At 42.9% G+C, this 25,218-nt stretch overlaps 1 protein-coding gene across 1 annotated transcript in view; it reads left to right on the top strand.

The window, feature by feature from the left end:
- The window catches only part of PDIA5 (protein disulfide isomerase family A member 5), a 103,129-nt gene extending 78,195 nt beyond the window's left edge, over positions 1–24,934 (top strand). Inside the window, exons 15-17 of the mRNA XM_063341875.1 lie at positions 10,913–10,983; positions 19,658–19,792; positions 22,821–24,934. Of these exons, the coding sequence (XP_063197945.1) occupies positions 10,913–10,983; positions 19,658–19,792; positions 22,821–22,901 (287 nt within the window). The 3' untranslated portion in view covers positions 22,902–24,934. The remainder of the gene's footprint in view (positions 1–10,912; positions 10,984–19,657; positions 19,793–22,820) is intronic.
- Positions 24,935–25,218: the final 284 nt, after the last annotated feature.

Raw genomic sequence — 25,218 nt, 5'->3', positions numbered from 1 at the left:
AAATAATAGGGGGGAAATGCTCCCTTTTAATGGTTTGTAAGGGCGGCAGTTGCCAGTGTTATTAATTTACCAAATGGCCTCAATTTGTGGGACTCAACAGGGTTCACAGAATGGTTATTTTTAATAAATACTTTGCTGGAAGCTGGTTTCCGGTCCTCTGTTCAGCAGTGAAACTTTCACTTCACTGGAAATTATTTTTGTCAGTTGGAAAAGGTTATTTTCTGGTGAAGCCTGACCCACAGGGGTTACCCAAAGAACACCCAGAAATAAAACTTACTGAGGATGATTTTAATGAGGTATTTTTGTATTGAGTAAGTGGCTGTGCTGAGACAAGAGGATGTGCAATTAAGAGACATCAGCAGCCTTGGCTCTTCACTTAAATTTTTTGTAGGGTTTTCTTTCAGGGCAGGAAGAAGTGAATGAGGGTGCTTAATCTGTGTTGCATCTGATAAAATCACTGAAGGCTTTGGGATGATGTTTGAGCCATTAAAAGCTGTTGTTCTAAGCTGTTGGTGGAAGATGGTACCTGGGTATTGTCCTGATGTAAAACAAAAACTTCTTTGGCTTCCAAATCAAGGAGAAATCTTGACATCATTGCTGTCTGATGGGTCATCTCCTGGCCATCAGTAAGTAGTAAATAAGAAATCAGATAGGCATTTCTTCAGAGGTAAGAGATCAGATGATGGGAAACACCTATTTTTCAGTTCTGACTAAATTAGTCCTGCCCATTCCTTTGTGGTTCCTCAGCAGTACGTAAAATGGTGAGAGCTAAAGCAAACTTGTATTAATTTTACCCATAGGCTTTGTTCAAAATAATAATCGTTCTGTATCCTGGTGTGCTCCTTCTCTGTCCTTTTGCAATAGAAACTGCCCAGTTTCCTCTGTCCAAGTTATGCATCAAGGAATATACAATGACAAAAAAGTGCTGAGCTGAGAGCGCTTGCCACAGTGGGTGCAGGCTGTGTTTTGGCTACTAATACTGACAGCCAGGGGCAGTCTGCTCCCCCAGCCCTCCTAGCTTGCTCGTGGGACCCAAGCTGTTGTCAAAAAGCTGTTCTTAGGAAAGCAGTAATATTTTCTTTTCATCCCTACCGTTTCTTGAAGTAAGCTGGGACAAAGCTGGTTGCACCGTATCTCAGCCTTTGCGCAGGAAGGTTTGGTGAGATATTGCTGTGCTCTGGCTAAACTGGACTGCGGTAACAAAACATGGCAATTTTGACCGACCGTGAGGCTTCAGCCTGTGGCTGCTGGGTGTGGGATGCCCGGTCCTGGATCTCGGCGCTGAGCAGACCTGGGTGACATAGTTCTGTAGGCAGGATGCCCAGAGGGGGCTAAAACACTCAGCAGTTTATGGGTCCAGATGCACCACGCAAACGGCAGCACAGATGAGTTCAGTGTCCCACGATGGCCTCGGATTGGCCCCCACCAAGAGGTTTTCCCATCCCTTGCAAGCACATCTTGTTAAGTTTTCATTAGGAGGCTGTATCAAAGAGCCTGAACAAAATGTGCATGTTTGTAAATGAAGCTTAAGCTATCAAAAAAAATTATTAAAAACATGCTGAACAGAAAGAATCCATTTCAAGGCAAAAACCCTTGCAGGAAGGATTTTCTGGTTGTTGACTGAGGCAGCAGCGAGGTCTGGACCCTCTGATAATGAGGCTTTAAATCCTGCGTGGGCTGGCACTGCAGAATTTTGATATGTTAGCTCTGCCGCTAACTGGTTTCTCTCACGCGTTAGCGGTGCTCTTGCTACAGGCTCACGTTAGCGAGGTGCCTTCCTGTCGGTGTAAATAGTGCTGATGCCACAGAGCACATTAACAGGCTGGTTTTGATAAAGGACGAATTTATAGAGTGGTCTCTGCAATCAGGCTGTCAGAACTGCTCTTAGCCCCACTGCTTGTGTTGAGGATATTAATTAGCACTGAGAGAACAGTTTTAACTGCTCTCAACTCAGAAGTTGAGGCACTTCACAGGACTGCGGTAGCCCTGACAGGGTTGTCATGGAGCCGTGGCACTAAACTTAAAATTGTCAGGGTGATCCAGCTCCCTTTGTTTTGTAAAACGGCACGTGTGCTTTAACTCTGGAACCCTGAAACGTCACAGCTGCTTGAACTGGTGTGAAGAATATTACCTGAATGCACAGCTCAGGCTCATCAGAAGGGGAGGAGGAGGGAATCGCATGCCCTTGCCCCGTGGAATTCTCTCCACGCGGACACACAGCTGTCTGGTGGTGCAATGCCATGTAAAGTCTCTGTGGGGTACATTAGGAGACATTTGACTACGAATATGCCACCCAGTCCTTGTGCATTGTTGTCAAACCCATTTCCAATGAGACAGATGCTGTTCCTGGTGATGCAGTGTTATCATAACAGGGGCTCTTTTTGAGCCTCGCTTAGCGCAGGTGTTACTCCATGGTGCCTCCATGGTGCTCTGCCGGCCCCCTGCTAACTCAGGGGTTTATCTCCTGGTTACCAGTTGCATCCACTAGGATGTTAGATGGCAAAATAATTTTACTTGCTCTTTAACTATTTTTGCAGTTAACCAAAGCTGATGCTGACTTGGTTAACTGCTGTTACCAGCTTTGCTTGTGCCACACGGGCAGTGAGAGTTTATCTAGAAAATCCAGGTCTGCTGGAACTGACACTTCAGTCTGGTCCTGGATGTAACTATTGCTCTTTAACCCTTCCTGTCCAGAGGTGGCTTGCTGTACAGCTTTCCATCTTAAAGGATTGCTTGTTGCCAAATGCCAAGTGCTGTCATGTCCTCTATAATTCACTGCGGTCAGTCGTATCCTTGCCTTTTGTAGTGGATAAAACAGTCTGGGAGTTTTGTGCTTTCTCCGCTTCTCACCTTCACAATTTGGCCTGTTCTGATGACTTTGTTGCTGCTGTTGCAATTGTTCATGTCTAAGGCTGCGGTTTACAAAGATTTGGTTTTATGTATCCCTTGTCTCCTCAGTATACCCCTAAAGTGTTACAAAATGAGAGTTCAGATAGCTTGGGAAAAAAAAACAAACCAACAAACCCCTGTGAAATTGGCAGTAGGTTGCCTGTTGCTGTTAAGAGTAGCAAGGCAAGCCCTGGTTGACCTGATGCTTAACTGAAAATTTCATGACCTTTTTCAAATCAAAGAACAAATCCCCCTCCTTTCAATTACTAATATCTCGTGTCTTGAAAATATGATTATGCTATGTGTCAGGTCATGTCATAAAATGAGCTTTGGTTCCAGATATTCAATTAAAAGGTCCTCCAGTTCTCTACTGGTAGAACAAAAGCGAATTAACCTTTCAGTAACATCTCCAAATGCCTTTCTCAAATCTGCCTATGGATTCAAAAACTTCTGTAGCTACACGAATTGTGTTGGTTTAAGCAGTATACCCATTTTCAGCTCTTATCTGAGCAATTACTGTCTGTGGCCTGTCTTTCCTTGATTGACCAAGTAATATTCTTGTTTTAATTCTAGTTAATCGCTTGGGACTCTTGAAGTAGAAACAAGCTTTGCTTTACTCTGCGGTCTACAAGCTCCCGGGCTGGCTTTGATAGCTGTGCGATGCGCTGCTTTCACTTGCTTAGAATTGCAGTCATTTAAAAACCAATAGCGGAGGGCAGCATCTACCCCTGTTATTTAGACGGCGATGATTTCAAGCAGAGATGGGGAGTCGGAAAGTCATTCCCTGCTCTGCACTTTGCACGCCGAGGGCTCCATCCTGCCATGTGCTGAGCCCTCGGGGTCCCCGATGCTTTTGCAGTTGAGTGAATGGAGTCAGCACTTTGCCGCCGTGCTCCCCGGGAGTCGCTTAACCTCTTCCTGACTCCATTTAACCTTGGGTGTAATGGCAGAGGGGGATAATTGTGTCTGTCTCTCTTAGGGGCAATTTGAAGCATAATTAATTGATATTAGTTAAAGCGTTTGAGATCACCCGTTGAGAGGTACTAAAGGAAGCTGGGGGCTGAAGGAGGAGTAAAGCCCTTCCTCATGCTGAGGGTAGAGCACAGACAGCACAAATGCCACGGTCTCACAAATCACTGGGCTTTCAAATCTCTAAGGATTTGCCAGGACTTACTATGAAAATACTGATAGTTTAAGTTAGCATATTTGATATGGAAACAGCCTACAACATTACAATATATGCATGTTTAAAGTCTCTCTTTGAAAAATCTCACATAAAATACATGCACGCCACTTTGTTACATTACTTATTGGATTTTATTATGTACAAGATGCTAAAAGCACACACAGAAAAAACATGGGAGGGGTTATACATCATTCTGTATTAGCAGTGGGCAAAAAGTATCAGGTAGCGCTTTCTGAAGTCAAAATGCCTGATCTGCACATAGAGCCACTTCGGTTGGGAAGCTGACGTTAGGGTCAGTGGGGGCTGTCCTCTCCTGACCCAGGGGCTGGCACGATGCAGCCCCCAGCTGCTCAGGGGACGATACAAGGACAGCAAAACCGTATCACCTCTGTGGAAGCATCAGCTCAGCGATGGGAGTCAAGGACAGGGTGGAGAACCACTGTGTGAAAGCATCTTTTTTAGAAAACAGTTTCCTTTCAGACTAAAAATGACTAGTGATGGGGAGTGTGAATTCCCTGCCTGAATTTGACAGGCTTCAGCTCTCAGCCGGCTCTGGAGGTTACTTAGCCTTTGGCACCCAGCTTGGATAGCTTGTTAGAATGAAAACTAGACTGACTCTTTTTGATTTCTAGCACTTCTTAATCTTTGGAGTTAAGCTATTGGCACACGGAGCTTCCTGACTCCCTTTGCCATGAAACGTGCCTTCCAGTCCTGTTATTTTTCTTGTGGGTCTTCTGAGCCCCCTCCAGTTTGAACTCATTCTTCATCTGTTGACCCAGAAGTGCAAACAGCGTTTTGGAGGTGCCAGACATAGAGGCCCTCTCCACACCCACTTAATATTTTCATTTATATATTCAGTGAATTTCCTTTTGACAACTCCATCATTTTCTTTCAAAGCTATATTGTTTGGATTTCTTTTGCTTCTAATACATTTAAAGCCCCTTCTATACTTAAACATCATTATTACCTCTGCTGACTGTAGATACTGCTTTGATGTCCATTTGCTTCCTTTATCTATTTTATACAAATTGTTAGCTTTTGATTTATATTCATTAAAAACAGCTTCACCTTTCTTCTATGTGCTATGCTAATACAGCTTCCACTCCTCTAAGAAAACTGAATTAACCTTGTACTTTTCAGCTGTAGAGAGGTTATATTATATCACCGGGCTTTGTAGTTTCAAATTAAACAAAGCATGAAGTAACTTACAGGACGTTTTTCATATTTAAGCAAGTAGAAACCTGTGTCTTTTGGAAAGAGAATTTGATTCCTTTGGGCAATTCTGAAAATTTCACACAATTTTATTTTAAACGTAATAAGGTGACTGTTGTCCAACAGGGTGCATCTATTTCATGCACTACTCTGGAGACATCTTTATAATTGCCATCTGGTTCTATTACTTTTGTACACTGGAGTTTTAAGAATCTCTACGTTTTTCTTTTGACTTGCTATCATCTCTAAACAATTCACTTGGTTAAAAAAAGAAACTCTGTCCAATGAAAAATTCTCCATGTGAATGTAATAAAGATAAGTAAGTTATTCACTTGATTGTTCCGTGGCTTTGAAATCCTCTTTGTATCCCTTCTGCATCCCTTGGGACCCTGCAATCATGGGAAATGTTTACAGTTCTGAATAGAGGATGATATTTCTGTGGATTTATTGAATTGTTACCACAATGTATGCTTGATTACTCTTATGTTTGGGGCAACGTGCACTTGGTTTTTAATATCAGTTTTGTGTCTTTCTTACCTTACTTGACAAATGGGTTTGTATTGTTTTTTCCTCAGTCTGATCTTCGTTTTTAAAAAAAAAAAAAAAAAAGGCAGTTTGCAAAGTGATATGAGCACTTAGGAAGTTTTTCTATTTCCCTATGTGATATCGTCTTCGTTTTACATCATGTATTCAAACTTTTTGTGGCATTCCATTGGAAACCACATCTAGCTCAACCTTTATTTCTTCTTTATTTCTTCATTTCTTTATTTCTTCTGAAATTCTTCAGAATCCTTAAACCTGTGTTTCCATGAGGATGAATCCAGCTTCTGTGCTGGCCTCTTCCACACCTTTCTGTGCCCAAATCAAAGCCAGCTTTGTTGGTTCTTTCCTCAAAGACACCCAGAGAAGACGCTGTACCATGCGGTTGTTCCTGCTATCAGTAAATTCAGTCCACAGGAAATAAGCTGGGCTATATATTTTCCATCACTTCATCTCCCAAAAGACCCACTATCTTTCCTTTAAATGCCTCTCTAATTAGAGGAGATTTAATCTGACTCCCTCTCCAGCCCCTCAGTGCTAATGGGTCTGAATGAAGCCTGCTTGCTTGATTTCCCTCGTCTGTTGTTCATCAGCCATTCCTCTTGAATTTTTTACCCACGGAAACCATATTTTTCAGGTACTGGATCAGTTGAGAACTACCTGGTTTTCAAGGTGAGGAATGTGACGGTGCCTGCCGTGACTGTTCTCTAGTGTGCTTTCCCAGCCCTTACCAACTTCGCAATGTGAAAAACTCCGTAGAGAATACTGGGTTCCTGTAAAACTTTAAATTTGTAGTGCAAAGGCAAAGCGAGCTTAAAACTCCTGTATTGCAGATGTGTTACCATATGGATCCACAGACTTGTGGTTTAAGCAGGCAGCCCTGGTACCCTGGCATTGGCAGGCTTCAGCGGTCAGGCAGAGCAGATACCACCCCGGGCTGCATGGGGGGGCCTCTGAAGTGCAAAATTCCGAGCACGGAGAGGTGAGGATGTCTGGCCAGAGCTGTAATAAAGGTGTATCGTTTGCTGATTGTGAACGGAGAGTGGCCTTAACACACACTACCGCACGCGGATCAGACGTCAAGCTCTCTTGCTTTCCTGCCAGGTGGTGCCAGTGTGTTTCTGCATTGGGAAATGAAGTTAGCTCAAGATTTGCAGAAGTGATTAGAGGTTTTGAGCGCCAGTGCTGGGATCCTGTGGAAAGGCTGGATGTTCCAGGAGCAGATTTCTTTCAGATTTCTCAAGTCAGGGACAGGAAATTACTGTTCAGTTCACATCTGCTGTTAACCTTGTTAAGATCAAATTTGACAATGATGTAAAAACAAAGAAACCAGATTGGTAAAGCAAAGCCCTGCACCTACGTTAGAAGGCTCTGCTCCCAGAAGTGCTGCTTCCAATGCTGCTCAATTGAAAGTCCACCTCTTGGCTTTGTAGGAAGTCTGTGCGCCTACCATACTACCCAGATTTTTCTATTGAAATGAAATAGAATGAATCTTCCCACTTCTTTAGTCCATAGTAACTTACTGTCCTATAAATACTACTGAGAAGGGGGCAGGACCTTTTGGTTCTTGACACCTTACCCGCAGCTTCAGATGCCACTAGTTTAATCTCTTTCCATTGCAGCCCATCTGGAAAATCCTTTGTATGGAGCCTGCACACTTCCTATCCTCATGTAAAGTGCTCAGTACATTTCCTTTCTTTGCACTTTCCAATCTGGAAGATAGTGTTAACACTTAAAATAAACGTGTGATAGTGGGTGTGAAGAGGGAATGGGGAGAACAAGTTTTCCGTCTGTCAAAATGAAGACATCAACCTCTGCTTTTATTTTTTTTGGCATGTGTGCTTTAAATAGAATGACTGGGTTGGGTGACTTCCAAGTGTTTGCTGCATTTGGCAATCCTTCTAAGTTGTAACAGATGAAGTTCTGCTATTCCATATGATGTGCTCCTTCCCCTTTTTCGGTGACTCCTTGAAACTCCTTGGGAATTCAGCACAGCGTTCACATCTGTTCCATGGATGGATGTCCAAGGCTAACAAAATGCCTACTGGACTTGGAGTCAGCTCTGCCAAAAGCCATATGGTTGTGTTTTAGTTTTGCAAGCACAGTGCAGTAAAGAAAGGAGGTTGGGCCAAGAGAGAATTGAGGGGAGGAGGGATGGAGCTTCAGTTCAGTAAATGAAGGTAACTTTTTGTCGTTTAGTATTGGAGTGAAAAGATGAGGTCACAAAGAAGAGGAAATAAAAGCTGTGGGCTTAAGTTCCTCTGCCCATTGTTTTGGATTACATGGCACTCCTCTGTGTGCTGTTGTTGGCCGTAACCTCAAAGCATGTTTGATTTTGCCTGTCTTTTCCAAAATTCCATAACAGTCTAGATAATCGGATGCTCTCTTTTGGCCTTACAAGGTGTGCATCTTTTCTGAGAACCATGCCACCATGCCTTCTCAATGCCACCTATAGAACGCAGTGCAGCAGCGTGTGCAGCAGTGGCTCGCTGGGTTGGAAGGGACATCACTGGTGCTTCTCTGAGTCGTTATCAGCTAAACAGCTCTTTTCTTACCAGCCATCTACTGGCCCCTGTAAAATGGCAGCTTGCATTTTTAATAATCATTGGACTTTTCTGTGTCTGAAAGAATATGCTTGTCATTTGTTGAATCATGTTCTGGTTTTCGTGAAGAGCGTGGCTTATGGAGAGCTCTTACGTGCTGCTACTTTAGTGGGGTCTTGGAGAGAGGCTTTACTGAATGCCCAGCATCTGCGAGGTGGGAAACACATTGACTGATGTATCATAAAGGTGTTAGAGGGGAAAAAGAAGCCATGAAGTCTCGTATTTCTCTTGAAATATCTTTTGTTGAGGGTCTGAAAGTTACTGTTTGGTGAAATCTAAATTTTAAGCTCAAGATCATAAGCAGAAAGGGGAACCTGGAAGGTTTAAGTGTTTTAGGAGCCTTTATGTTTTGGTTCAAGAGTTGGAAGTGCTTTCGAGTAAACCACAGCGTGTAAGCATGTGGACTAGAACAAGTGTTCTTGTTCTAGGGGTGCCTGATTTTTCTCATTTCTTGTCTCTGGAATTCTTTTTAGATGATGTCACCAGTTCTGATTTATTTGTGTAGAACAGCGTTAACAAGTCAACCGAGGCAGTCACCCCACAGTACAGGACATTATCTAAAATTCGTCAAGAGACAGGCCCGACCCGAAGGCGTTTCAGTATCAGGCAGACAGGACAGGCAAGTGGTGAGAAAGAAAATGGGTCATCGAAGTGGGCTGATGGACACGCGAGCAGCCTGGAGCCCTGGCCGCCATCACCGCCTCCTCCTTCTCTTGACCTTTTTCTCCCAGGCAAATACCAAACTGCTCAACAAAGTTAATAGTTCATAAGCTGTAGAGGACCTGCACTGTCGCCCTGTGGAACACGGCTGCCATCAAGATAGACTGCCATTATGCTGCGTAAAGAGTTTAAAGCCATTAAGATGGATTTGCAGAAGTGCCTCAGTTTCCCAGGAAACATCCCCTTGACTTTTCGGTATTGTTAGTTACTGCATAGATTCTCCTTGTATTTAGACATGTGTCTGTCATTGCAGTGCTTTCAAAATCCCATTCTGAAGAAAGAAAAAAAAAAAATTCAAAGCTGTGCATGTAAGCAATGAAATTGCCTTTTCGTGAAGATGAAAGGGGTGTGCAGCTTTTCCTTTGTGAAAAGGAGCGTGCAGTGTTTATGCACAGATACGGGTTTTTCTTGTCAGCTAAAAGAGTGAGTACAGTTTATGAGAGGGTGGCTGCAAGCCTCCTAAGAGGGCATTTGTTCAGTACTGACTTAGAAGTAACACAGCCACTTGTTTACCAGTATTTTACAATGATGAACAGCAGTAGCATAAGCTGTAATTGGAGCCTGTGAGCAACTCATCTGTGCTCTGTTCTGTTCCTATCCAGAAATAATAGTGGGATGAACTCTTTTGCCTTTGCTAGCATTTTACAGGATTGACAGAAGTGTGTCTCTTCCTTTTTTCCTGGCATCTAAGCAAAAAACAGTCTCCCGAGTCTTTGCTTAGGAAAAACCTCTTTATGCTATGTTTGAAAAAAGTAGGCAGGTACATTCCTCTTCAAAGCCTTACTTAGTATTGATATTTTGAGAGCAGTTTAGATTAATCCCAGACAATAAACGTTACTTCTGAATTAAAAGCGCCCACATCTGAATCCTGAATCAAGAGATCAGTTCTTGTTCCCCTTCTGTGGCTGCTTCTAAAATGTTTGACTGAATTTAGTGTATGTTTAAGGGAGCGATGAACTGGCCTTTTGTTCAGTGCTGTGGTGGTAACAAACAGCGTCAGCCCGTCTCCCACACAAAGCTGTGGGGTTCTTGTGTGCTGCATCTGTAAAAGTCTTCTGGGGCTGCCTGTTTTGTGGTGGACGGGAGGAAGGTCTCCAGGAAGGCCAGCAGCAGCCAGCCTAACCCAGGACTGGACATCTGCTCTGCATACGTGAAAGATGTGTGGCCTGTTGGACTTGCTCGTCTTCCCCTCCCTTGTGATCCCAATGGCTTAGCCTTAATGCAGACAGTTGCCAAACTCTTCTAAACACTCCCCTTGGTCTTCAACTTGGAGTTTTTCATCCGGTGACTTGCGTTCCAAATTCCAGTCTCCTGTCCGCAACTGCGCCATCTTAATTCCTGTGTCCAAACGCAGCTTGTTTCTGAAGCAACAGCAGTAATAACCCACATGGTAATGCCCATGAGGAGGTACAGCAGCAGGGAAACATTTCGTTGGTTTGTGGCTGGTGATCTGTCAGTGCTCTTATGGGACAGGCGGTAGAGCAAAGTCCCCTGCACCGTGGTCCCTCTGTGGGATGTCACTGAACTAAGAGTATACACTTAAACTGCTTGAAGTGAGAGGGATTTTAAAGGCGTGCTTAAGTTCATGTAGCTGACACATGGTCTACAGATGCCTTGTCCTGCTCTTCCCAGAACTGAAGAACCTTGGCTAGAATTATTTTCGATACAAATTTTCCATTAATTCACCTTGTGTCTTGAGTTTGTCCCAGTATCTTATTTACAACTAATGTTTATGCCGTTTCTTTCTTCCCATGTCAAACAGGGTGCCCACACTGTAAAAATGCCATTCCGCATTTTACAACTGCTGCTGAAGTCTTTAAAGAAGATCGAAAGGTAACTTGCTGTTAATAATTTCAGAGATACTTAAGAACGTTTTCTACCACTTGTACTTTACAGGCTTTGCTTATTGATCGGGTGTTAGGCTTGTAGATAAAATTGCTGTTATGCTAATAGAAATGTATCCGCATCTTAGGCATTGTATGGTTTTGGTCAAACTGAGTTACTCTGTTTTCTACTACTTGTTGTCTTTTCTTTGTAATTCTTTGTGGAAGAGTTCTTTTCTGGGAAGCAAAACACATTCTTTCTCATTGGAAGATTAATAAAAGTTAATTTACGACATCTCCATTCCCCTTCAGCTTTTGTCAGCCATAAGTGGGGCGCGTGTGGAGAAACCACAAGTTGTGTGACAGTCCTGAAGACCTCAATCGTGTAACTAATCTTTGCTTGCATAGCATAAATATAATATATTTCTGTAAGTTGGCTGACTTGAGGCCGGGATGTTGGGCCCTTCTAGGACCCTCGTGCTTCCGCCTTGAAAATACATCTGATGGCTGAAGCACACCAGTTAATTTCCTTGCATCAGCCGAACCTTTTTAACTGAGTCTGTGCATATCTGGGATTTAAAAAAACTCACCTGAGCTACTGGCTTTAACCAGATGACTAGTCAGAAACCTGCTTATTATCTTTGAGTGAACTGTATTTCATTCTGATCTCCAAATTTGTTCTGACTTCACAGTTGCTTCGTGTTTAGGTGTGGCATGGAAAAGATTTGGCAATTTAATTAGAAGAGGTAATTTTGAAACAGTTACGCCCCTATTAATTTGCCTGCTACCAGAAGGGAAGAATTTCTGTGGTGTTCTTTTTTCTTTTCCTCTTGTCTTTTCTGTAACTCACAGACGATGCATCAGATTGACAAGAAACAAATCATTCTGTATCACTGACTGCATAAAATTAGAAGTCCATCACTTATGCCCTCTGGCACACAGACGGTTTAGAGGCGTGCAGCTTTCAGTTCTCTTACTGCTGGAAATTTGTGTGCTCAGATCTCTGAGAAAATTATCCTTGTTTTTCCACTTTTCTGGTAGTTCCCAGTGAAACCTCTCTTTCCTAAACTCATTAAAATTTCACTCAGAGGGGATGAAGCAAATGTACAAAACAATGTGAGACTTGCTTATTAGAGCTCCAGGATGTATTAACAAGCAATCAGAATCATGGCGCAGTTCACTGGACGTGGTGGTAAATGCAGGGTTGTGCAGCTTTCGGTTCAGACTGCTGGTTATGAAAGGACTCCAAGAGCAGAGCAGTGATTGACGGTTGCAACTCTTGACTTCAGTTTAAGGCTGAAGTGGGGAGGTATAAAATGTAATGAGTTGAAACAGGAGAGCCAGTAGGGATTATTAAGGCTGGTACAGTTTCAGAGAGGTGTGAGCAGTTAGGGAAAATGATGTTATTCCACCCTGGTGACTTGTGAAAGTGCCAGGGATTGATTATCGGGGAGCCCTATTTAATTGTGTATAGCCATAATCTGCCAAGATGCTTCTTGCTGCCAGTTTGTGCCCTTGTGGAAAAGAAAATAAACCTGTTTAAGACTTCAGAAGGGCATATGCCTGTTCCCACAAGCAGCGCTGGGAACATTACCGTGTTTCAAACTGGGCCGAGCCCTCGAACTTTGGCTAATGCATAGTTCTGTATGGTTTTAAACTTCTGTAAAATTGCTGCTTAAGAGGGAAGAAGTATTACTTTCAAAAACAGGGAAAGATTACTAATTTTCATTGTTAATCTGTAGTAATGTCTGTCCTCCCCGCCCCCCCCCCCCCCCCCCCCCGCCCCGCCCCCCGCTTCCTCCCCCGCCCCCAGAGAAAGGTTTTTTCGCTTTAACAGAGTATGGTAGCATTTATACTGTATCTTCAATAGGGGTGGTCCTTTAATTAAACATTTAATTCTGCAGAAGCCAAAGAACAATCAAAAACATTCCAGCCTTGGATTTGTTATAAATGGTATCTTAAAAGGTATCCTTTGGGAGACTTTGAGTCTTTACATTGGAATTTTGAAGATGAGCAGAGCTTGAAGCTGTTAAATACGTGTCTCTGGCTCTGCGGATTTGCTCCAAGGGGGTGATTTTGGCGCAGAAGACATCTCCCCGCCCCGGGGTGGTGTGTAATGCCGTGTACTTTTTCATCATCTGCGCTGCTGGAGTCAGAGTTTAAAAACACAATGCTCGGAACATCGGCCCCGAATGTCAGTTCTTGTTGGCCACATCACTGCTGGTGGTTTGAGCAGAAATGCGGAGCCTGCACGCTCGCCTGGGGCAGTGGTGTGGCTATTGCGAAACACTGCTCTGGGTGTAACCCCTAAACCAGAGCCTCTGCATCTCTCCATCTACCTGGAGAAATTCAGTGCCAGTAAGACCAGATCAGTGGAGAGGCTACTCTAGCGAAGCAGTTAGCATATTGCTTTCAGTTATTTAAAAAGAAGAAAAATGAGGAGAAAAAAAAAAAAAGCTATCTGAAGCATTCTTGCCTTGAAGCATCGTGGCCTTTGCATGCAGCTGCCTTTGGCCTGTGCTCCGCAGCTTGAATTTTGGCAATGACCAGTGTACGTCAGAAAATGCAAATGTGAGGATTGTCACTTTGCTGAACAGATTGAAGAGCAGGAAGGCGTGTTCACTAGCTACTCCAGAGACTCTTGAAAGGGCACCAGCTAAATCTTCAAAAAAAATCTGCATTCTGCCTTTTGGCTGATCCTAAAGTTCAGCTTGAAGGAACTGATTTGTGATGCTCCAGCTTGGAATTGCTGAAGGAAAGCTCTTGACTCCTCAAGGCCTCTCAGTAACAAATCTCTGGAACTCCCCCCAGGGGGCTGGTGTTCGACTAGTCTTCTCCATTTTAACAGAAGACTATTCCTGTACAAATGCACTGACTAAAGCAGAGCACTGCAGCTGGGTTCTGGTGAGCTTGTACAGAAACAGCCATGGCAGAGGTTGCAGCCGATGGGGTGAGCTGGGGTGGTAGCCAGGGGGTGCAAGTCAGCAGTGACACTGGTGAGTCCCCAGGGTGTATCGTGCATTGGCTTTGTCGGCGTGTTTCTGGGCTTGAACCATGGTTTAAAATCATGGTACCAACCAAATCACTGTACAGAGTTATCCAAATGAGCTAAATATCTGAGTTTGACCAAGAATTTGATCCTTATTTGCTTAAAAAGCATGAGTTGAATTTCTTTTTAATTAGCCTCATTAAATATGGTGATGTTAGTGCTGTACGTCATGGTGCCTGCTAATGGATCTTCCCTTTGCAAATATGCCTGCTTCGAGAACAGCTAATGAATTGCAGCTATGGTAATGCTGCTGTGGCACATCGGGGCAGCTAATAATGAATCTTCCATTTGCAAAGCCTCTCACGTTGAGAACAGTAGCTGAATTGAAACAAGCTTTAGCAGAACAGCTCGTAACTGCCGTTAGGATCCAGAACAGCTAATATAAACAGAAACCTATGGAGTAATCATAGAGAAGAATGCACATCTCTCTCATTCCTAGGTGCTTTTAAGACATTTGGCAACAACAGACTTTTTTCTAATAATCAGGTAATTGTTGTCTGGAATTGACTATACCTTAAAAATGTTGTTTGGAAGCATTCTTTTTCATGCTGCAATTTTACTTTTATTTTAATTTTTTTTTGAGTTTATCATATATCATTCCTCTCTCAAATCAATATTCAGTTAGTTATTCACTTCCATTTTCATAACAAAAGTCAATATTAGCTCCAGCAGAGATTTATTTCCTTGAATCAATAAACCAGTGTATGGCAGTACATATTTTAACAGGAGAGCAACTAGGATTGCAGGGATATTTTTACTATATCATCATATGGTGACTGAGAGACAAACTGTTAAAGTGAAAGAGGTTTAAGAATAGAAAGGAGGAGTTACGTGGAAGGTCAAGGGATCCCACTTTCAATTTTCTGCACGTCTGTTTGAACCGCTGGATGTAATTGTGTTCCTTACCTGCAAGATCCTTCTAGAGCAAAAAGTTGTTTCATAATTCTGTTGGAAGGGAACTGTGATTCTTGATGTATGATTAGATGATACTGTAAGTACTTCTTTTCCCTTCTAAAACTTAAGCAGTAAAAAATAAGGCATCATCCTTTTGTTACAGTTGAGCCCCATGGAGATCAATGGTCACACTTTCAGCATAGCTCCACTTCTATTTAAGCACCTAAATGAAAAGTTCTGATTTTTGCAATAGGTCAGCGTTCACCATCAGACCACTTCATCTGAACAATATGCCGTGCTCTATTTCCTTTTTTAAGAGCTCTTCAGAGCTGGTCATACATTGCTCACATTCTAATGCCGTGTGGAGTTAACTTTGCAACTCCATAGTTAAGCTCCCACTTCTTTGGTAAAACCATGAAACATTGTTGTGGGACTTCCCTTTTAAGATAAAGATATTTTCACATCCCAGATGTTGTTAGAGTTGTGTTAAAGTAGACCAACTATGGAATAAAGGAGACATGCATACTAATTTGGTATTAATTTTTATGCATTATTATTATGCATACTAACCTGGTATTATTCATTATTATAAGCTGAATAGTAGTCATGAGGAACTACCAATAACATCAGGAAGGCTGGATGTGCTCCAAGGAACTTCCTCTGGGGTCCACAGTCTCTGATTGACTGTCTTTTCATTTGATAACTATTCTATCCTTGCTACAGCTTCTGAACAGGATGGTGATAAACCTCAACGGCATTGCCTCTGGAGAGGGAACTTGTATATAATGATGTATTGTCAATATGTAAGGCAGCACAGATATAGCACTTAAGGTTTTTTTCTTCCTATAATGTTTTTTCAGTGGATTTTTCCCCCCGGTTATAGGAAAGTTAGAAAAGCTCAAGAAATTAAATTTTAGCCCTAACAATCAAAATCTCCATAAAATCAATCTTGTCTTCTGAAAGCTGTTACTCTGGGTTTTTCTAGAGTGGAGAGATTCTTGCTCTCACAGATTTTTAAAGGGTTTTTTCCCTCTTAATGAGAGGGAATTAATGAGAGATTATGTCTTGGCTTCTGGATACGTTTCAGGGATGTCTTATGCTTAATCTGTCTGAAATTTCTGGTTGAATAAAGTTAGTGTTTTTACAAGGCAAAGCATATATATAGGTCTTGCTAACCTATGCTTTCCAGTAAACTTCATGTAGCTTCTTGCTGGAAGTTGAATATGAAGATCATTTCTGAGAGCAGTATTCTCCAGAAAGCTTTAACCAGATTTTGGTAGAGTCTTTTTTGATTGTTATATTTCCTGACTCATTTTTCTTCTTTAATGATGCAGAAAAAACAATCATTGATAAGAAGACTGAGAGTGAGAGGAAAACCTCTCTGCAATATATCACCGCTAACTTGAGCCAGGACTCAAGCAAAGCTTTTCTTTTCGTGGGCTGCTGCGTTTTATGTGCAGCCTTTCAGTATAGTCATGGAGTGATTCACCCTAACTGGGAACTAGTGTAGGAGACTCCTCTACCAAAAATGGAGGTTAATATTCACAGCCCATGGTAACACAAACAGAACAAACCAAAGGGCATTGGTGCTGTTTGCTGAAATTCTGGTACGTCTCGGAGTTCAGCTGTCTGAAGTTGACAGAACTGAGATTGGAATTGGTCCTCAGTCCGGAAGCGTGTTTTGCTACAAGTGTTTTTCAGCATTACTTTTCTCTTTTTGCAGTGCGCTATATTTGATCTTCCGCTGTGAGACAGGCAAGACAATTAGGACTGTGATGCTATGGTAATGAGTGCATAGAGATGGTAGCAAGCTCTATATTTAGGCTGCCTTAACATTTCCACTCTGAAGTAATCACTCAAGCTCTCCTAAGTACTCTTACTCAGCTACTGTTGGCAGCCGGCATTTGAAATGCAGCCTCAGATACAGTCTTGGGAATTAGATGCCGGTCTATGAAATTTTTCTTGGGTCTGTATGAGTTACAAGGCTTTTGAAAATTGCCATTTCTCTTCTCTCACTGGCTGTAAAAATAACTGAACGGGAGTGTATGTTCTGAAGAGCTGGGCTCAAAATGACATTTGCAGGAGCGGCGACGAGTCCGTGGGGCTGTGTGGGAGCTTGCATCAGGAGCATTTTAGAGAATGACAGACCATGGGCATATCCTCCAGACGCTACTCCAGATATACACGTCCCTCGTCATTAGACCTGTTAGATTAGGCATAGCGTTAGGCTAACGTGACTGTTGCAGCCACACTTAGACCGGGATCTTTGTGAATTAATTCAGTGCACAACAAATGCGCAGCTTAGACTTCCACGTTCTGTAGAGGAGAGCTGCATCTCAAGCTGACTACTAAGCATTCCTTTCAGAAGCCACCTCCATCAGTCATCTGTTTTGAGGCAACAAATGAAGATGTGCTTTAACAAGGTTAACAGTAGCATATAGCATTGCGTTCCTCCATGCCCTCTCCTCACTGGGGGCTATTCCCACAAAAGCCTTTTTAAGTGAAATAGGGCTCTCTGCTCCAACCAAAGCCAATCTAGATGTTTCCAGAGAGGTACAGATAAAGAGGGCTTCTCTTCCATCCAGTGTACTTTTCCTAATCTCCAAGACACTGTCTAAGAACAGACGGGTCATCAGTCACAAAAGTTTCATGCATCAGGCTAGCTACTAAGATCTGGATGAGTGCACATATACCCTCCCCTTTTTCTGGCCGTAATTTCTCCCTGCGTGATATTTAGAGCAGTGAGAAAAAAACAGTTTTATTTATTCTTCCTGGTTTTAGGGAACCAGGACCTCCTCTATTCTTCCTACATTAATACCGTGACATGAAATAAACGTTTGTCCCCATTGTAAGCTTTCCTTTACACAAAAGTAGCCAACAGGGCTCTAAATTTTGGCTGGCTGCTAAGGTCAGGAAGGCATAAATACTTAGATGAAACTCCTTTACAGTGTATTATTCCTAACCTTTCGTTTTAACTGGCCCTGAATGAGTAGGAGTCTTCCTGTTTACAAAAAGGGAAAAAAAAAAAAATTGTGATCATACCTGTTTTTAACAGCTCAAGAGCCCTGTTTCTGTAATGGCCTTATTAATGTTTAAAATAGGGAAACAGAAACCAAGTAATTAAGGTAAGAACGCTGCTCACTTTATATAGTGCTTTCCATTGGCAGGTAGGCTCAAGTGAGATCTTACCAAGTATTGTCTTGTCAGGCTTTCAAAGCCAAAACAAAACAAGCAAATTAACTGAAGTTGGCTTTGCCACTCTCTTTAATTACTGCTAGGATAATGAGATCAGGTTTTCTCGTTTTGACAGTGTCACCATGAAACTGGAGGGCATTGTGGAATATTAAGTGATCTTTTAATTACGGAAGAACAGTTCAACTGCAACCCTAAAGTCATGCAAGCAAAAGGTATTTTGATCAGATTGATTGAAGGAGGCTCCTGGAACGGAAATTTCAAGTTAAGATGTGGCTGCTCCGAAATTAGCACTTGATACATTGTAACCCACAATTGCAAACATCGTTCCTCTAATTTGTTTGGGTTTTTTACATAGCTTGTACTTAAACCTGCTTGCTCTTCAGCAAAGCACGTAACAGGGCTGTGAAGGCAAGCCTGTACTTTCAGAGCAAGAACTGCCGCTCGCGGGAACCGTCAGTGCGAAATCACAGCAGAGGGCTTGGCAGTTTTAAGTGGAAGCTTATAAATTGTGGTTTGTTTCCTTATCAGAAATGTTGAGGGCAGCCCCTCCTTAGTACTCCACAGATTCAGGTTTCAAATGTCAAATAGTCTAAACTAGGGTTAGCCTGAAGGGATGCTCTGGGGCCGCGAGGTTGCGCTTCCTCACTCTGCCTGTGCCAAAGCCGGCGGGCACCGAGGGTGTTGCTGGGCTGCCGGCAGGCTGAGAGCACGCAGCCGCTCTCCTGCTCGGGGTTTGTTTGTGTGACAGTAGCATCTAGAGGTTTCAAAGGGAATTAAAGCCCGCTTGGCTAATGGCTGCACATAACATACAGGCCCTACCTGAAAGGATAGACTGAAAAAAGACAGGAAAGGAAACATAAACTCGGGCTGAGATGGCACGCAAGCAACCTTCTTCTCTATGACAGTGCTCCAGCCTCTCACCCATCCCCGTTTGACCTTAGGAGAACTGAATGGAGTTTACAAAAGCCATTTGGGGTAGAAATCATTAATCTATTAATAGCCTGCATAGGTGACCAGCCATGTTTGTCCAAGAACAGAAGAGGTGACTTCTCCGAGCATTAGCCATGGCACAGGAAGGAGGTTGGGTTAGGTGGGTCATTACTGTTACTAAAGTCACCCTGTCACTGTTCATCACTTAAAACCAAAGTGCGGGAAAAATACTGCAGCGTGACAGAGCTGTGACCGCCGTGCTTGGATTTGGTTTTACTAACACAGGCTCTGGATTTCCCATTTGGAGCCTAACGGAGCACTCAGCGGGGAGGCCGGGAAGGTGATTTTCAGCTGTGTGAGTTGAACACACCTTACAGCTGCGCGGGCCGGGTGCTGTGTGAGCGGCATTTCATCGGGAGGGAACCGGCTTCTGCTCTTCCATTCGCATGGCTTGACCTGATGACCACCCTCCGATCTTCCTCCACAGCTGAGCCATTACAAAAGCCGTTGCATTTTTGGCAGAAGACTTGGGTCTCTCCTAGTGTTAAATCTAAGCTGCAGCAGCATAACTGTGAAGTCTTGCTTTGTCTTCTCATGCCGATCTCTTTCGTTTCAGATTGCCTACGCTGCAGTGGACTGTGCCAAAGAACAGAATCATGACCTGTGTAAGCAGGAGGGGGTTGACGGCTACCCTACCTTCAACTATTACAACTACGGGAAATTTGTGGAAAAATATACTGGAGAAAGAGGGGTAAGTGAAAGCAAGAATCATCACCTGCTACAGGGAGGAAGGTCTCCTCTGCCTACGCTGCCTTGCAAATAAAAACTGCAGAGTAAATTTTTACCATGCTGGAAGGATGTTTAACTGCTTCTGTTACTGTCTTACATGGATGAATCATTGTGTACCACACCCCTGTACATCTCTGCATGAGGAACATACTTGGTCTATTTTAGGAATGTGAGAAGAGGAAAAAGGAGTAGATTCGGTAATGCTTTGTTGTCTGTTCTGTTCTTTAAGCTGAAGTCTGCAAGTGAATTTGGACCGAGTGAAAGTGAGGGGTTTATTGCATGGGCTGCTGCTAGGTGCAGAAATGCCAGAAAACACAGAGCTTGCTCCTGTCAGTCCTGGATCTGGAAAGCGTGTATACTGCAAACATGTTACGGGTCCACCGGGCTGCCAAAGGGTGACAGACCATTGGTTTTATAGCAGGGGCAAAGCTGTCCTTTGGAGACTGGGGGAAGCTAAATATCCCATTCTCCCTGAATCAGATTCGCTCCTGGAACTCAGGATGGAAAGACCAATTGTGCCATCTAGCCCATGGGCTGAAGTTTCATTCTCTTGTCCTGCTGTGGCCAGCTAATTATATGCTATAAGGGGCAGAAATGGCATAATGCCCTCCATGGTTGTAAAGTGCCTGAAAATAAGGGAGCAATCCAATTGTTTGTGTGTGTTCTCTGTCATAGCTTCCTAGAGGGAGGTTACTTCTCAGCAGTGATAGATTGCCCGGAGGAGCTAGGGTATGCAAGGAAAACTTGGGGTCTTCAAGCCATCCAGTATTTTGATAAAAGAACCCTGCCTGAAAGTTATTGCTGCTATTACAGCTCACCAAATTACAGAGATGCATGAAGAAAAAGCCAAATTCTGAGGTTCTTTGTCAGTAAGGATCTTAGGGAAGTCTCCACGAAGCTTCATCCCCCCAGTTTTCTCCAGCATTAGGACCCCCGTAATTACCATTTTGCGGTGCCGATCCAGGCGTTGTTATGGATACTGTGTTTAGTTCCGATTGTGGATCTTTTCTTAAAGTAAAGATGGGTGTAGTAGCCAACAATTAAGTAAAATCTCAGCTGCAATCTTTGTATTTCTAACCCATACTTATAGAAATGATATATGAAAGGAAGGATCTGTGGTGGCTGATAAATAGAATTTAGCAAAACAGGAGTGCTCTGAGGCCACAGCAGTTGGGAGATGATTATCCCTGTGCTGGAAAGTGGACTGACTAATCCCTTGCATGCAGCCAACCCTTTCTTGGGTAGAATTAAATTACCCAACAGGAACATCGCAATCTCTGCTGCTGGCAACGGTTCCTCCTCCACCTCTCCTGGGACCTATGGTCTTCTGCTTGTGCAGCATCAAATTAGGTTTTGTTATCTCCTATCGTGGTAACACTGGATGCAGTGCTTAACACAGTGCCTTCCATGGAGTTTCCAGGTCTGTTCACACATCTGTTTCGGCAACAAGGGATTGCGTTGTTAAAGGACTTACCATCAGCATGACAACACCTTTTGAACCACCTTGGCCAACCACCTCCTACCTTGCAAAACAAATCTCAGGAGAGAGCGGTGGGAGCCAGGGGACGTGTTTTCTGTTCCTGATTCTGGCCCTAAATCAGTAGATGTCCATGAGCATTTAGTTCAGTGCGGTCCAGCTGCTGTATCGTCGTTTCACGTGGGCAGGGAAGAACAGAGGCGATGTCAGCTGCCATGGGAGTAACATGACCTGCTGCAGCAGGAGCCATAGCCAGTAGAGAAGAAGGAGCTCTCAGCTCCTTGCCACCCCACGCTGGAGCACTGTCTATGGGGAAGAGCATGTCCCCCAGCGGTAGCCTGTAAGTGGTCCTCCACACCTCCAAGGGAATTGCAGTTCCACAGCAGAGATTTGAGGGCATTTCACCCCAGGCATTTCAAGCAAGGAAGAGTCAGGATACCCTCTGATCCAAGTGTACTTTAAATGACTTCCAGACACACAGCTGTGAAACTGGGGTCCTCCAGTGGGACCTAGTGATTGCCAGATGTCTTCAGATGGTGTATGGCCAAGACTTGTCGCTTCGGTTTTTTTCAATGGAAGAATAGTGAGTAGTTTTAGAAGTCTTTTTGTTGTTCAACCTTCTCAAAAGCTTCCCAGCTCTGGGCCTTTTTGGTTTAGTTTCTTTAATTCGTTTTTTTGGGGTTTTTTTTAAAGTCAGTTTTTGGCTTCTGTTTGTTATTCTCTACCTCTTTGTATTTTCCATCTTTATCACCAGTTTTGATTGGCTTGGTTTTGGATTGCTTAACAGTAAAAATGGTGTAATTTGCCCAGACAACTACAGCGCTTTTGTACCAGTGGACAGTGTGTTCCAGCACAGGTGCTCACACCTCCACCTATTTAAACCTTTTGAAACGCCCGCGAGTTGTGTTCTGTGCCCAGAGCTTTCTTTGGAAAAGGAAACTGCTGGCATCTGACAGCCTTAGAAATCAGAAACTGTAAGTTGTTGAAATACAGAGGTCAGCATCTAGGCATCCAGGTTTGAAACTGTTTGACGATAATTTTGATAGTAACCTGAAAAAATGTAGTTCTCTTCATCTGAATGTGTAGACAAGGAGGAAGGTCATTACCAAAACTGCTAAGGAATGAGGAGCAGTGGCAGACGTGTCTATAGCCAACCAGTAACTGCTTTCAAAATGACACAAGTAGCACACAAATGTGACGTGAAAATGTCTTTGAGCGATTTTGACGAACAGGCATTGGTGGCATTTCTAGGGACAGATTTTACATTGTCCTGTGAGCTTTAGGGCCTTTTTCTCTGTGCCCGATCTCTTCAAAATTTGACATGTGGCATCTGTGTGGATATTTTCCCCTTGGAATTGCAGACCAGAGCACTACATGATGAGGCAATGCAGAAGCAATAACTGTTCCTTAGTTTATATTCTGCCATGGGATACAGCAGCTAAAAGTGTTCTTGATGCATGGTTTTGGCTTGTTTGTAAAAATATGACCCATATTTTTCTTTCTTCAAAACCAGGAGTCTGGATTCACCACTTTCATGCGAACCCTGAGAGAAAGAGACCATGAAAGAGTGGGAAAGAAGAAGGATGAATTGTAGTTTCTGCCTCAAAGGAAGCTTTCCGCTGCACTGTGAATGGTTCCAGGTCTTTTGTTAATGCACCTGAGACTTCACATATTCTCAAGACAGAGACTTTTTTTTATAAACAGCCATGGCCATTTTGTACAATTTTGAAATAAAGTGAAACCACTTGATTTTTAAAAGGAAAATAAATTAGAATGTTGCCATAATGTTTTAAAGAAAACTTAGCATTTTCTCTCATGTTGTGAGACTATGCCCACTGACACTCCTATGCAATATTTTTGTAGTCTGTAGTGTGTCTGTAGGTGATGTTGTTTGATAGGGTGATTTTTTTTTTTTAAAGGTATTGCAGTACATGTTAAAAAACAAAGGGGAGGGTTCACGTTTTTCGTTTTGTTTTTTAAACCAGCGAAGGAAAGTGGGACTTGTAAGACACAGATTTATCCAAATGCAGTTTTACATTCTTGTGAAATAGTTACATGTTCTTCAGTGAGATTTGGGGGAACAATTTTAAGGTGCTCAGGGATAAATAAGTATCTGAGTTAATGAAGACATTAACATTGACCAGTCCAGATCTATTGATTTCATTTAAATCTCTCTGGTCTTTAAATCAGGACTGTTTACGTACCTTTATAGAATGTATTGAGTTAATTAAACCAAGTATCAAAAAGCAACAGAGCATGGGTAAAATTAAACTAAACCCTCCTTTTTTGGCATCAATATTGTCAAATGCCTCTGTGAGTTATGGCAGGCGTGATTACCCTGTCGGGGTATACAGTCACCATTAGAGGGTATAGTCTCCCTTCAAATTACGATTGGCCCATATCAAATGCGTGTTGGAAAGTGTTCAACTGCTTTGATAAATGCATAATACTTTTGATAATGCAGTAACTATATATATTATGTGTTTACATGCCAAAAGTTGATCAGCATTTGTACGTGGGATTTTTCCTTTTAGCTCTTTCAGGAGTTGCATAAACAATCTCTCTCTGACAAAATCATCACTGTAAAACCTGTATTAGCAGCAGTTGAAATGTGTTACACTCTTGATACTTTTAAAAAAAAAAATATGTAAAAATGTTGATCTGGAGGTACTTATGTCTTCACAGGAGGGGAGAGGGAGGGGCAGGAAGTTGTGATTCACTTTGAACTAAAAATAAATTTTAAAAAAGACAAGTATTTTTATCATTAATCAGCCTTGTTCAGCTTCTTCCCCGCTGGGTGCATGACTGCAGCTGGTGGTGGTTTAGGAGGAGCCAGCGCATGTAGGACGGGTGCCCACCACCCCTTCGCTGGGGACAGCCCGGTGTCCAGGTGTGCTGGGTGCTGTGGCAGGGGGTTCAGCAGCGTAAGGGTTGGCCTCCATCTGCCTTGGCACTCAACGGGCGGACGAAACAGCTTTTTACAGTGAAGAACTGCGCTTTGGGTCTCAAATCTTCTTCCTGCTCCTCAGTCCGCCCATCTCATTTCCTTTTGGTGGTTTGGTTCCTCGGTGAAGGCCGTGCTAATGGACAACTCGGTGCTGTGCTGCTCAGGAGGTGAATGGCATCTTACCTCTTTTCTCAATACTTTTTTCTCTCTTGCCCAATTCATGGCACAGTACGTTTGGCACTCGTTAAGCTGCTGAAGCCATTAGTGAGTAATCTGGAATACCGGTAGCTTGATTGGCCTTGTATGGTAGCCAGCTTGTTAACCATGACATCAGTTTGAACAGCAATGGAGCTGTGCCAAGTATCTTCTCTTATTAGGCACCTGATGAGTCCCTTCACTTAAAAAAATCAGCTGCCTGGTAGTACATAATATCCTAGTGTGAAAGTAGCTTAATTTATAAAGTCTCTTACTGTGGGTTGGTTTTTTTTTTTTCTTTTCTGTTAGCATAGTTATTTCACGTTGTGTTTAGTGCTTTTGCATAAGACCATGGTAATTCTTTCTTTCAAGCTATCAGTAGCAAACTGCCCTGCATTTAAGAAATAATGTATATTGATGCCATTTGACTTGAAACAGAAATTCTTTTGCTTATCAGCAAACTATCAAGAATGATCAGTCCAGAACTTACTGCATTTTTTTTTCGATCTCAGAGTCAAAGCAGCTGGCGTTAAAGAAATACAATCTTCAGAAATGCTTGCGCATTTCTGTGCATAGGCTGTGACAATGTTAGTGCTAATTGCTGAGAAATGTAGACTTCCTAAAAAAAAAAAAAAAAAAAAAAAAATCATAGCTTGCCAATGGTGACATCACTTGTCAGGATCATTCTGAATTATAGGCTTTACTAAATGTTTAGGATAGGACAATTGCACACTGTGCTTCAGACCAGTAATTCCTTACAGCTGGTTAC

The sequence above is a fragment of the Chroicocephalus ridibundus genome, chromosome 7 (assembly GCF_963924245.1).
Source record: "Chroicocephalus ridibundus chromosome 7, bChrRid1.1, whole genome shotgun sequence".
Classification (NCBI taxonomy): domain Eukaryota; kingdom Metazoa; phylum Chordata; class Aves; order Charadriiformes; family Laridae; genus Chroicocephalus; species Chroicocephalus ridibundus.
The sequence above is the reverse complement of the archived record's forward strand: the minus strand, read 5'-3'. Positions and strand labels throughout refer to the sequence as shown.